The 13895-nt window shown below is 39.5% G+C and overlaps 1 protein-coding gene across 4 annotated transcripts in view; it reads right to left on the bottom strand.

Annotated features, from left to right (window-relative positions):
• map3k15 (mitogen-activated protein kinase kinase kinase 15) overlaps positions 1–12188 on the bottom strand; it is a 42944-nt gene extending 30756 nt beyond the window's left edge. The window contains exons 1-8 of one of the 4 annotated variants that reach the window (XM_073863848.1): positions 11266–12188; positions 9729–9868; positions 7685–7708; positions 5353–5430; positions 4203–4396; positions 2624–2792; positions 2437–2543; positions 2135–2305 (exon numbers count right to left, since the gene is read on the bottom strand). In XM_073863848.1, coding sequence (XP_073719949.1) covers positions 2135–2305; positions 2437–2543; positions 2624–2792; positions 4203–4396; positions 5353–5430; positions 7685–7708; positions 9729–9868; positions 11266–11572 — 1190 coding nt within the window. In that variant the 5' untranslated portion in view covers positions 11573–12188. Of the gene's footprint in view, positions 1–2134; positions 2306–2436; positions 2544–2623; positions 2793–4202; positions 4397–5352; positions 5434–7684; positions 7709–9728; positions 9869–11265 lie in introns of those variants that run through there. The other 3 variants (XM_073863847.1, XM_073863849.1, XM_073863850.1) reach the window with 3 other exon arrangements.
• Positions 12189–13895: the final 1707 nt, after the last annotated feature.

Here is a 13895-nt window from a genome sequence, read left to right as displayed (position 1 = left end):
GCAAATCTTTAATGAAAACACATCTACTGTCTCTGCACATTTGGGGGTCCCTTACACAACACAGTTTTCGGATAGCGCAGTGCTGTATGAAGTCGAACACACCCCTCGACATTTAGAAAATAACGCAAATGTTTTGCGCAAATGTTTAATGGAAACACAGCTACTGTCTCTGCACATTTGGGGGGCACTTACACGACATAGTTTTCGGATAGCGCAGTGCTGTATGAAGTCGAACACACCCCTCGACATTTAGAAAATAACGCAAATGTTTTGCGCAAATGTTTAATGGAAACACAGCTACTGTCTCTGCACATTTGGGGGTCACTTACACGACATAGTTTTCGGATAGCGCAGTGCTGTATGAAGTCGAACACACCCCTCGACATTTAGAAAATAACGCAAATGTTTTTTTTGCAAATCTTTAATGGAAACACATCTACTGTCTCTGCACATTTGGGGGGCGCTTACACAACACAGTTTTCGGATAGCGCAGTGCTGTATGAAGTCGAACACACCCCTCGACATTTAGAAAATAACGCTAACATTTTGTGCAAATGTTTAATGGAAACACAGCTACTGTCTCTGCACATTTGGGGGGCACTTACACGACATAGTTTTCGGATAGCGCAGTGCGGTATGAAGTCGAACACACCCCTCGACATTTAGAAAATAACGCAAATGTTTTGCGCAAATGTTTAATGGAAACACAGCTACTGTCTCTGCACATTTGGGGGGCACTTACACGACATAGTTTTCGGATAGCGCAGTGCTGTATGAAGTCGAACACACCCCTCGACATTTAGAAAATAACGCAAATGTTTTGCGCAAATGTTTAATGGAAACACATCTACTGTCTCTGCACATTTGGGGGGCGCTTACACAACACAGTTTTCGGATAGCGCAGTGCTGTATGAAGTCGAACACACCCCTCGACATTTAGAAAATAACGCTAACATTTTGTGCAAATGTTTAATGGAAACACAGCTACTGTCTCTGCACATTTGGGGGGCACTTACACGACATAGTTTTCGGATAGCGCAGTGCTGTATGAAGTCGAACACACCCCTCGACATTTAGAAAATAACGCAAATGTTTTGCGCAAATGTTTAATGGAAACACAGCTACTGTCTCTGCACATTTGGGGGGCACTTACACGACATAGTTTTCGGATAGCGCAGTGCGGTATGAAGTCGAACACACCCCTCGACATTTAGAAAATAACGCAAATGTTTTGCACAAATGTTTAATGGAAACACAGCTACTGTCTCTGCACATTTGGGGGGCACTTACACGACATAGTTTTCGGATAGCGCAGTGCTGTATGAAGTCGAACACACCCCTCGACATTTAGAAAATAACGCAAATGTTTTGCGCAAATCTTTAATGGAAACACATCTACTGTCTCTGCACATTTGGGGGGCGCTTACACAACACAGTTTTCGGATAGCGCAGTGCTGTATGGAGTCGAACACACCCCTCGACATTTAGAAAATAACGCTAACATTTTGTGCAAATGTTTAATGGAAACACAGCTACTGTCTCTGCACATTTGGGGGTCTCTTACACAACACCGTTTTCGGATAGCACAGTGCTGTATTAAGTCAGACACACTCCTCGACAATTAGGAAATTGTTTTGCCTGTTAATTTAGATAACAGCAGCATTTTGGGGGCTTAAAAATGCTAAATCAGTGCTTGAAATAACATTTTAGTTATTAGGTTTGCGATACAGTTATCATAAGCTACAAAAATGTGAATTTGAACTAAAAATAAAAAAGTTTTATGCGTTTTGGCCGTTCAACAGCGTTTTTGGGACCTGAAAAGCCAACTTATTAAAACAGGTTTCAAAGTGCAAGTTTTTAAAAATGACACCATTATCCTCTCCATGTAAACTACAAAAATGTGAATTTTTACACAGGTGATGTCATGCATATGTCACGCATCCATATTACTCGTTCAGACATCATGTGACATTGCCAACTACTGGCCAACTACTTATTTGTTTTCATAGATCTGTGTCAACAGAGATTGTTATGACAATGTTGTCTGTCTGCAACTTTGCATCTTTGTCATGTAAACATGCCCTTAGATGATCTTAAAGACGTGAGATTCTGGTAACACCTTCACCACGCTTACCACTGGATGGCGTTGTCTCTGTTCTTAGTGTCCTTGCAGTCTGAGTCGAGGAAGATGTCTTTGTAGATGCGGCCGCACAGGCAGAACATGTCGGGTGCGGGATGTTCACAAGACTGAAGAACCTGCAACATCACACGTAAAGCCTGCTCTCTGTCCCCGGGACTGTTTCGCCTGTACACAAACACACAAATCCATTTGTTCTTCAGATCAAAAGGCTGCACTAAAAATAGCACCAAGCCTAATGTTTGTTTGCCAAGCATATGAATAGCAGAATATACCACACAATGCAGATTTGTGGTCACCTATTAAGAGCAAATGCATAGTGAAACTGGATCATGGGCTGGTTGGCCAAGTCACAGGTGGGCAACATCTCAATCGTCTGTACCAGTTTAACCATGGCGTCGTAGTCCTACAAGACATACCATTAATACATTAGACCAAAATAGAGCTTTGTAAATCAAGAATCATCTACTATGCTTTGCACTGTACCTGTATATCTCTGTAGGAGAAAAGCAAATTCATCACAATGTCCTGAGTCAAAACCTCTGTGTTGTCGATGCGAAGTTTGATACGGGAAAGCTCCTTGGCCAGTTCCTCACCCTGGTATTTGTCTCGAGCTTTCCGGATGTCGTTCAAGAGCGTGTCCTTGTATGAAGCACTATCAAGACAAGAAAAAGTTTAATAATTTGGTTTATGGAAACGTACGTTCGTGGTTTGTTTAGCAGACTTTCCCTGGTGCACCACCTGGTAACCAAGTTGTGTTTACAAGGCACTGGCTTGATACCCTAATATATTGTCCTTAAAGGGACACTACACTTTTTCGAAAATTTGCTCATTTTCCAGCTCCCCTAGAGTTAAACATTTGATTTTTACCGTTTTGGGATCCATTCCGCCGATCTCCGGGTCTGGCAGTACCACTTTTAGCATAGCTTAGCATAATCCATTGAATATGATTAGACCATTAGCATCGCTCTAAAAAAATAACCAAAGAGTTTCGATATTTTTCCTACTTAAAACTTGACTCTTTTGTAATTACACTGTGTACTAAGACTGACAGAAAATTAAAAGTTGCGATTTTCTAGGCAGATATGGTTAGGAACTATACTCTCATTCTGGCGTAATAATAATCAAGGACTTTGCTGCTGTAACATGGCTGCAGGACGTGCTATAATATTACGCAGCAGACGAAAATAGTCCCCTTAGTAACGTTCATGTAGGGGACTATTTTTGGGCAGTGCGTAATATCACTACGCCTGCTACAGCCATGTTACAGCAGCAAAGTCCTTGATTATTATTACGCCAGAATGAGAGTATAGTTCCTAGCCATATCTGCCTAGAAAATCATAACTTTTAATTTTCTGTCAGTCTTAGTACACGATATAACTACAAAAGGGTCAAGTTTTAAATAGGAAAAATATCCAAACTCTTTGGTTATTTTTAGCGCAATGCTAATGGTCCAATCAGATTCAATGGATTATGCTAAGCTATGCTAATAGTGGTAGTGCCAGACAGGGGTTCGGCTGAATGGATTCCAAAAGGATAAAAATCAAATGTTTTACTCTAGGAGAGCTGGAAAATGAGTATATTTTCAAAAAAAGTGGAGTGTCCCTTTAAAGTCTGTACATATTGTCTGCCTGTTTTCTGTGCAATTCTTGGAAAAAAGGCTGCAAGCCTGTTTTTAGGTTACTGAGTGTGCAAATCATTGCGCTACAATCTGTATTGGTTCTTTTCTAGCATGAAATCTGAGCTTTATGTGAAAGGACACTCTGACACTTGTTAGAAGATACAGGAGTTCGCAATAAATCCCACATGCACTTGTGTGTGTCTGTCTTGATGACATAATCTAACCTCTGATCTTCAATGCTGCCCATCCAACCTAAATCTAATTACGCCCTAACAGAGAAGAGATGCACTCTTGACCATCATTTGACAGTACAGATATCTGATGCAATAACAAACACAAGCTACAGAATTTCATAGCGCTTCGAATGACTTGAATGTGTGTTTATAAAACCATGATAACTCTGCATCCTGCCAAGAATGATCATAAAATGCAGTCATACAGTACCATGACGTGACGTGAATGTCTTTGAGCAGGTTGACGAAGCGATCCACCAGCGGGACACAGAGTGGACCCAGAAGGTTGTCCCAGTTGGGCTGCATGTACTCTGATGCTCTACGCTGGGCCACGTTTTCACAGCACAAGTACTCATTGTTGGGAGTCATCAGATATGGGATGAAATAATAGTTGCCGCTGGAGGCCTGAGGAAGAGGGAGAAACGTATTAGATCTAATTAAGTGTATTCTTCATTTGGCCTACTTTTTAACACAATAGTATATACTGTACATGTGGCGGCCGGTGACTTCTTTTTTCGTGGGCGCTCGATGCGAAGTTCGTCACAACATGTATGTAGCCCGTCATGTGTGCGCATCAAGTGATCTGTGCATCACGTGTTTTGTTAAAATAAGTGCCTGCTGCATATGCGTCTAAAGGGTTTATGATAAAAGAGACGCTCGCGTTTGCCAAATACTCGTATAATCTAATGCGTAATCAGAGTTTACTGTTAAGGGAGTGTCTTGCGTGTATTTTGTGAACGTGAGCGTCTCTTTTATCATAAACGGTTTTGACGCGTGTGCAGCAGGCACTTATTTTGACAAAACACACGATGCACACGGTTCACATGACGCAATAAACATATTTTGAAAACGCAAGCAACACACATGACACTCCAAACACTTATTTTGAATTTGCGCCCCTCGGATGAGCAGTCACAAGCCGCCACTAGTACATACTGTGTATTACTTCAACAATATTACTGTACTTAGCTGGCTGGCACTCTGCTGGCACCATACAAATTGTGTTAACACCTTTGAACATATGCTGTCCCAGAATTCCACAGTGGCAGGAGCGCCACATCAACACTTCAAATGTAAAAGGTCACCTGCCTGCACCTTAATTCAAGTCTCCGCTAGACTATTAAAATGATTGTGGTCTAATCATAAATGCAAAGCGCAATTTTAGTCGTGGGATTCTATGTCTCCAACCAAAGCCTGATATGTATTGAAACCCATCACGGGAGAAAAAATTAATTAAATCATAATGACTATAACCGTACCAACATGTCTGTCAGAATGACAGGATCTGAGTCAGTAGTCACTCTGATTGCCAAAAACATGCAAGTGGATTTTCCCAGCATGCACCAGCACGCAGCACCTACTTTGTTCCTTAGGCCGGAGCCTCTGTATTGAGGAGGCAACTGGACCCATGGGAAGCCGATTTTAACCGGCCTTGCAGCCTACTCCAGATAACACAGAACAGAGAGAGAAAGAGAAAGAAATGAAAGCAAAAGAATGAAAAGAAAAACAAGAAGAGAAAAAAGTGACAGATATAGAAGTACACTATAAATGGAAACAGAGAAGAAAGTATCGAGTAAACAAGACTACAGCATGTCAACATGAAACAGTAATCTATTAAACTGCTATAATGAGGTATACCAAACTTCAATGGATCATGGGTGTCATTGGATACATGGGTGTTTCATAATGGAGACATTATGCGAGAATGCAATAGATTGGTGAGAATTTTACATTTACCCTTAGGCACTTAGCAGACGATTTATTCGTTGTTATTGCTGAAATATTTCTTACATTAAGGTTTGATGCATTAACCACTGGAAGGGCTGGATTACATACAACAATAACATAAAAATGAAAAAAAGCCATAAAGCTATTTGGCTCTTATTTAACAATAACCAATACTTATACTGTTACTACAAAACCGAAAGTTATTCAGATATTAAAGGGACACTCCACTTTTTTTAAATATGCTCATTTTCCAGCTCCCCTAGAGTTAAACATTTGATTTTTACAGTTTTGGAATCCATTCAGCTGATCTCCAGGTCTGGCGCTACCACTTTTAGCATAGCATTAGCATAATCCATTGAATCTGATTAGACCATTAGCATCATGCTCATAAATAGCCAAAGAGTTTTGATATTTTTCATATGGAAAACTTGACTCTTCTGTAGTTACATTTTGTACTAAGGGACCTGAAAGGAGCAATGATATTACACAGTGCCCAAAAAATAGTCCTCTGCCATTGAAAGTTACTAAGGGGACTATATTCGGGTGTTGCGTAATATCATTGCGCCTGCTGCAGCCATGTTACAGCAGCAAAGTCCTTGATTATTACGCCAGAATGAGAGTATAGTTCCTAGCATATCAGCTAAGAAAATCGCAACTTTTAATTTTCCATCAGTCTTAGTACACGGTGTAACTACAAAAGAGTTAAGTTTTAAATAGGAAAAATATCGAAACTCTTTGGTTATTTTTGAGAGCAATGCTAATGGTCTAATCAGATTCAATAGATTGTGCTAAGCTATGCTAAAAGCGCGATGCTAATGGTCTAATCAGATTCAATGGATTGTGCTAAGCTATGCTAAAAACGGTACCACCAGACGCCGAGATCGGCTAAATGGATTCCAAAACGGCAAAAATCAAATGTTTAATTCTAGGGGAGCTGGAAAATGAGAATATTTTCAAAAACATTGGACATTATGACATACTTTTTTAGTGAATCTTGCACATTGATAAATCACAAACATTTAAACTATATCATATATAAAGGAAATGAATAGGGTTGATTTTGATTTCATGTGGACATAAAGTTGAGAAACCACAGAGAAGAGTTCAGTTTAGTGATCAGAAGACGGGTCAATGGAGGATTTAGGGCGACGTATGGTCCACTTTTTACCCGAGGGTCCGCGTACAGTGTGTGTGTGTGACGCAATTTTCGTCATCAGAAGAGTGTGCACGTTTTAAAAACCCTGCGTACATGGTACACGTAGGTCTTGCATGCGTGTACATGAGACTGTAGTATGTAGAGATGCATTGCATTCGCAATTCGCATGCGGCGAACGTCTACTGTATGTTCAAGTCAAATAAACTATCCTGTGCAAGGCTGTGCGTTCGACTGTGCACGTATATGTAAAAAAAAACAGACAATACTCCGGGCTTTATAATCCAAGACTCACTTCCTAAAGAATATCATAGTACTGTCTCCATTATAATTCAACAAAACTGATAACATATTTGTGATAAAACTGAATCAGAATTATTTCAATGTTTCATGTTGCTCCTCCGCAGACATCTATTTACAGACCAGTGACCAGGACGCAGATACCAACGGCCAGCTCTTTTATTACAAACCACTTACTGATTTTCTAAATGGGTTGATCAGAATCATCAATGGCCTTTCAGCTGACATCTCAGAACCTTGTGTCCACACATAACAGACTAGTTGTACGGTATGTGCATAAAGGAGAGTTCAGGAAGCAAACTACACACCATGTAATATGTGATAGATGTATTTTAAGGCCCTGGCATGGATTAGCATGTAAACCAAAGCATGGTGTGTCATAAGAACTCCGAAAATACACAAAGCCCCTGGCACACAAGAGAAGACACAGAGCCTACTTGCACTGCAGGCAATGTCCTAAAACCTCATCACATTACCAATCTTTCAAAGAGAGACACTGATTTAATACTTACTGTGTTTTTCTGTGACACCATGTCCTGGATAAAAAGAGAAGAAAGGATTATTTTACTACTGGATGATGAAATACATGTATATACCAATGCAATACTGAAGTATATTATAAGTTGAAGTGTTTAAAAATCTTTAACAGGGACACTCCACTTTTTTTGAATCCATTCAGCTGATCTCCCGGTCTGGCGCTACCACGTTTAGCATAGCTTAGCACAATCCATTGAATCTGATTAGACCATTAGCATCGCGCTAAAAAATAACCAAAGAGTTTCAATATTTTTCTTATTTAAAACTTGACACTTCTGTAGTTACATCGTGTAATAAGACCGCCGGAAAATTAAAAGTTGTGATTTTCTACGCAGATATGGCTAGGAACTATACTCGCATTCTGGCATAATAATCAAGGACTTTGCTGGCCTAATATGGCTCCAGGAGGCGCAATGATATTACGCAGCAGCCGAAAATTGTCCCCTTATTATCTTTTAATAGCAGGGGACTATTTTTGGGCACTACGTAATATCATTGCGCCTCCTGCAGCTATGTTACAGCACCAAAGTCCTTGATTATTATGCCAAAATGAGAGTATAGTATATTTTTGAGCACGATGCTAATGGTCTAATCAGATTCAATGGATTGTGCTAAGCTATGCTAAAAGTGGTAGCGCCAGACCAGGAGATCGGCTGAATGGATTCCAAAATGGTAAAAATCAAAACTCTAGGAGAGCTGGAAAATGAGCATATTTTCAAAAAAGTGTTTCTTTAAAAGGTGTTATTTTTAAGATTTCCTTATAGATATTTAGCACTGGGTAGCTGATAGGTGGATGTGTATTGGGGTAAATCAAAATCTTTTCTAGTCCCCGAAATGTCTAAAATATTTTGGAATTTAGTCCATAAATCTCAGGTTTAAAAAAATATGAGGATTAAATTTGTTTCATAATTAATTTCAACATGATGCAATAACTTTTCTAATGACACAATCACAGTTGCACAAACGCAACTTGTGACGCCCCTCCCAATGTGCGACTGTTGCTGCGTCCAACAGTCTTTAGCTGTGTCCCAATTCAAAGGCTGCGACCTCCGAAGGCTGCAAGACCGATTGCGTCACAGCAGCACGACTGAAGGCTGTAAAAAGTTGGTTTAATCTAAACTTACTTCAATTTTATTGAAGGTTATTCAACTTACATTTTTCACCTTAATTGAAGCTAAAGTGAAATTTTAAGTTGAAAAAAATATTTTTTTAGGTGTGTTACCAATTGAAGTATTTTTTTAAGTTGTTCAAACTTAAGGCCGTCCCAATTCGAAGAATGCTTAAAATTCAGCCTCAAAATGCTTCTTTCTTTCCTCGAGCAGCGAAGGACAAAACATATCGATCCTTCACATCGGCATACAGTAGATTAACTGCGCTCTCATTGCCTTCGAATTAAGGACACGACCTTCGAAGGATTCAGCCTTTAAATTGGCACCCAGCTATGATCTCAGTGCACTAAAGCACACATGACTTCCAATGTCTCCTTGTCGACACAGCTATGTACAGCTGTCCCGATCACATGCCTGAGCTGTAATACAGTGCGTGTTGTCTTGGCAGCCACCGTTCAGTACCCAGAAAAGAGAACTGCTTCCTAGGCTAAAAATAGCAGGCCGACCCTGATAGTGGGCGACCCCTTGTTCAGATGACAAAGACGCTAAATGTAAATCAAAGAGCCTACGGGCCACAAAGTCTAACCTTACATAACCTTTGCTACTAGCGTTCATAGGCGGAGCTTAGAATAAGGCAAATTAGCCAATCGGGAGCTCTGTTAGGAACCTATGCAATTCGGAAGTATCTGTTTGTGTTGTTTCCAAGTTAACAAAAATAAAGAATAAAAAATCACTGCTTTCAATTTGATAGTCCCCACCCCGAAACTAATACCATTGGTTGAGCTTTAAAAGCATTTTATAACCTTATATTTGATATTTTTAATCAATCAATGGTCCATAATTAGATCATGAGATCTAACAGACAGGGTCACTTATATTTTGTGTGTGATTTTAAGACTTGGAGTCTTACCTTTAGGGACTGTGCTGTGTCAGGGTCTACGTCGTGGTATAGGATGACATTGTTGGCCATGTCGAAGCTCTCACGCACACCAAGGTGATAAAACAAGGAGGGCTGTCTGAACACATCGCTCATGTCCACTACTGCAATATCTGCAATGGGTCAGGGACAAAGTGAGCACGCTCAAAACAAAAATATAAACTGTATATATCACAAATGCCGTGCAAAGTGCTGCATTTACAAAAGTCATCACGTCTTTATGCAGATCCAAAGCAACGTCGTGTGCATTTATTTCAAGCTGTACATTTTAGCAGTATGCATGTTCCCTGTCATCGAATAACCTTTTGCACAACTATCAAAATGATCTACCAAGTGAGCAACAGGAACGCCATTCCTTACGCAGACCAGTTGACAGATGGCTTAGTTTTGCATTCCAAGCATTTTAGGAAAAACTAACACAGGGCCTGCTCATTGAAAAGCATGCTTTGTTTGTTTAGCATTACTTGCCATGACATCACGGTATATATTTTTTTTACATATATAACCTTTATCAGTTTTGAATACTATTTATTAGCATAGGTATATTTGCTTTGATCTATTCAAACACAATTTTCACATTCAGTATTATACAGCTGTTTGCACAAGCTGCTGAAAGAGTTAAAGCGCAAACATGCAATAGTGCAAAATACAAGACCAGACTTGTGATGTGACTAGAATCTGATCACAGAGGCTTACTGCAAATGTATGTGGGCGTATATACGTCTTTTCTACAGATAGATTGTATTGTTTAAAACAAATTGCTTAACCTTGAAATTTTAAATTAAACATGCTTTTCTATTGAGATATTTTAACGCTCACTGCACAAATATGCAAATTCAGATTCTGCATAGGCTACACACAAAAACAAGTATAGGACAAGTACAGAATCCCTCCCCAATCAAAGTAACTCACATGTGTAGGTGTGCAGGCACGCCTGCAGGCCATACACTTCATACTAAACCTAACCTACAATTTCCGAGAAGGGAATGTGCTTGAGGCAAATATCCCAACTGCACTGAACTTCTTTAAAGGATCCTATCCTATGGGAATGTATTGGCAACACTTCACACCCTTAACTTAAGAAATATTATCTGAAAAGGACAATAAGGTATAACTTTATCTCTAAACCATCATCAAGTAAAATGTTCCATGATCCATCCTTAAAACTACACTTTGAATGGTAGCTCAATGATAAAAAATGGTGTTAGCAGTGTAAAGGGTTGTGGGTTCAATCTCATGAAACACACATACTGAAAAAAAATGTATTTTGTAATGCACTCTTTGGATAAGTGTTGGCCAAATGCATGAATATAATGGATGGGTCAAATATATATTTTTTTTAATTAATTTAATCCAACATGCTTGTCCACAACCATGCATTTTAGCGTAACATGTCAAATACATTTTGCCAAACCCCTGGATAGATGCATCCTGCAGATAATGCATAAGGTATTTGGCTCAAGCATGGTCAAATGTGGATTAAAGAGACTTGCGCATCCGTCTAACTCACCTGCGTCATAAAAAGTATCAAGAACTGATGTCTCTCCAAAGTCTAATCGTCCAAAAGTAACAGTGGTTAATATTGCGCTCTCCGCGTCGCAGGCGCGCTGGAGACACTGCAGCGCGCCGGACTCCGGGCTGTTCGCAGCAACCGCCTTCAGTCCATCATTCAACACATAAACTGCGCGCAGGGACCTCTGTTTGGTCACCGGACTCGGACTGGCCACATCGGCTCTGTCCACTCCCGCAGACATAGAAACTGCGGTAGTGTGATCTCCACCGGCCTCTCCAGTAGGTTGGCTGTGCATGATCTCCATAGCGCGAGTAACTGTCCTCCCCTGTGCGCGTCCCCTCTTTTCTTTCCGAAGTTAATCAATAATGAATAACCAAAGTTTAGCGCGCACCTGTGGCGAGGAGAGACGCGCGCCTCTGACGTCCAGCGTCTTACAATGCATTAAAGCAGCGCACATCACTGCATATTATAATAGAGCGATGCCAATCGACGAGTCCCAGTCCAGTTTTATCTCGTTTGCGAATGCAGTTATGCAATTTAACGAAACGTAATCCCCCTGAAAACAAAGTCAAACAACAAACTTTACGTTGAAGAAGCGCTGCAAGACCTCTCGCCAAGGCAACGCGTAAAATCCTATTTGAGGAAGTTATTCCCCTCCTTCTCCCCTCTCAGAAAACGACACAATCCGATCATTTCCTCAAACGCGTGTCCTTCCGTTGTATCGTGGGTATACAGAAGTGTCGGTGTGTTTCAGAAATTGTGCAAATTGAGGGGAGTTCTGCCTTTTCTTCAGCTTTCTGCGTCATGCCGCTTCATGTGCAAACGCTATTCATCTGAGGTAAATGTCTAAATATAAAACGTGATGCTAATGGGCGCCTGGCAAATACAGTTACACGGAGGACAGGCTCGTCAAACATTTTACTGCTAAAAAAATGTGATTTTAAATTAATTGGAAGATAAGTAAACAATGTATACTTCGCATACACGTACACCTCTGCAGAGATTTTTGGCTCATATTCGCGTACAATGCAATAATCCGGGTCATATTACAAGATGGATGCCTCTTGTGTACCTCAGGTGTGAATGCAGAATAGCTGATTAGTGTACGTAGATACATTTGTCTAAATACTCAGCCGAAATTTAAAACATTTATTTTAAAATGTAAGAATGCATTGCATTTTATTTTATTTTATTTTATTTTATTTTATTGGGTTTTTCACAAACCAGATGTTTGTAAGTTCAAACAAATTGTAAGAAATCAAATTGGCTATGAAAGTCATCAAGTTTCTATAACTTATAAAAGAAAATTGTTAAAGGGGACTGACTTTTTATGTTTAAGTGCTATAATTGGATCTCCAGTGCTTTTGTCAACCTAGAAAATGTAAAAAAGATCAACCCATTAACTTAGTTTTGGTAAACCATTCTATGCAGGCATGTGAAAAAATAGCTCATTTAAATTTGGCTCCCCTTGTGATGTCAGAAGGAGATAATACAGCCACTTACTCTGCACTACCACGTCACTCCCATTTAGTGCAAAAATCAGCTCATTTGCATTTAACAGGACACACCCAAAACAGCACATTTTTGCTCACACCTACGAAAGTGACAATTTTAACATTATAATAAATTATCTAGATGATATTTTGAGCTAGAACTTCACATGTGTACTCTGGAGACACCAAAGATTTATTCGACATCTTAAAAAAGTCTTGTGAAATGTCCCCTTTAAGTTAAAGCAGTGTTTCTCAAAATGTGGGGCGAGCCCCACTGTGGGGAATAGGAACATTACAAGTGGGGCATGAAATTTTTTCATTTTTGTGCTTATCTCTATTAATTTCTTTATTTATTGACCATACACTCAAAACAACATAAGCCTAACTTAAAACAATATCAGGAACCATAGCCTACAAGAATTAATTAACGGGGGAATGTTAATTGAAGCAGAACAAACATTTTAATGTGGAGAGGCGGTATATGCAGTAGCAGGTATAAAAGTTATCAATGGATAAGTTTGTGACACGGAATGGAAAGAAAAATAGAGATTCGGCATCAGTAGAAAAAAACAAGAGAGACAGTGTAACCAACCAAAAAGCCAGCCGAAAAGAAAGTATGATGACTTTTGTCAGAGAAAAAATGCAAGCAAAGTTACATTATTATTATTTACTTTTGAACAAAGTCGTATTATTCATGCAAAGTGATAATATAGACGGTTTCAGCAGTAACGACATAAACAAGCGGCTGTCGCGGTCCGCAGTAACTTCCGGTAAACTCCGCTAATAATTAATAACAACAAAATACTTTAAACGTAGTTTATTTATATAACAAGCAAAACAACAACACATAGATTACATAGGAAGCCAAAACATTTGTTATTTTTGACGAGGCATTTGTTCAAGAGATCAGTTTAGCAACTACTTAGACCATTAAAAAAACGAAACCGGAAGTAAGGTTCGGATCCAGACGTGTATCACGTGCGTCCGATGAAACCGTCTATATGCAAGTTTATTTTCTCTATTGAAAGTGTTTAATGCTTTTATGTTTTCAAATACAGTATGATGTGATTAAATACATTTCAAAAGTTAAACTTAAAGCCTACTTGATAACCATTTTGTTATGGCCATTGGGGA

The sequence above is a fragment of the Misgurnus anguillicaudatus genome, chromosome 25 (genome assembly GCF_027580225.2).
Source record: "Misgurnus anguillicaudatus chromosome 25, ASM2758022v2, whole genome shotgun sequence".
NCBI classification, from domain to species: Eukaryota; Metazoa; Chordata; class Actinopteri; order Cypriniformes; family Cobitidae; genus Misgurnus; species Misgurnus anguillicaudatus.
The sequence above is the reverse complement of the archived record's forward strand: the minus strand, read 5'-3'. Positions and strand labels throughout refer to the sequence as shown.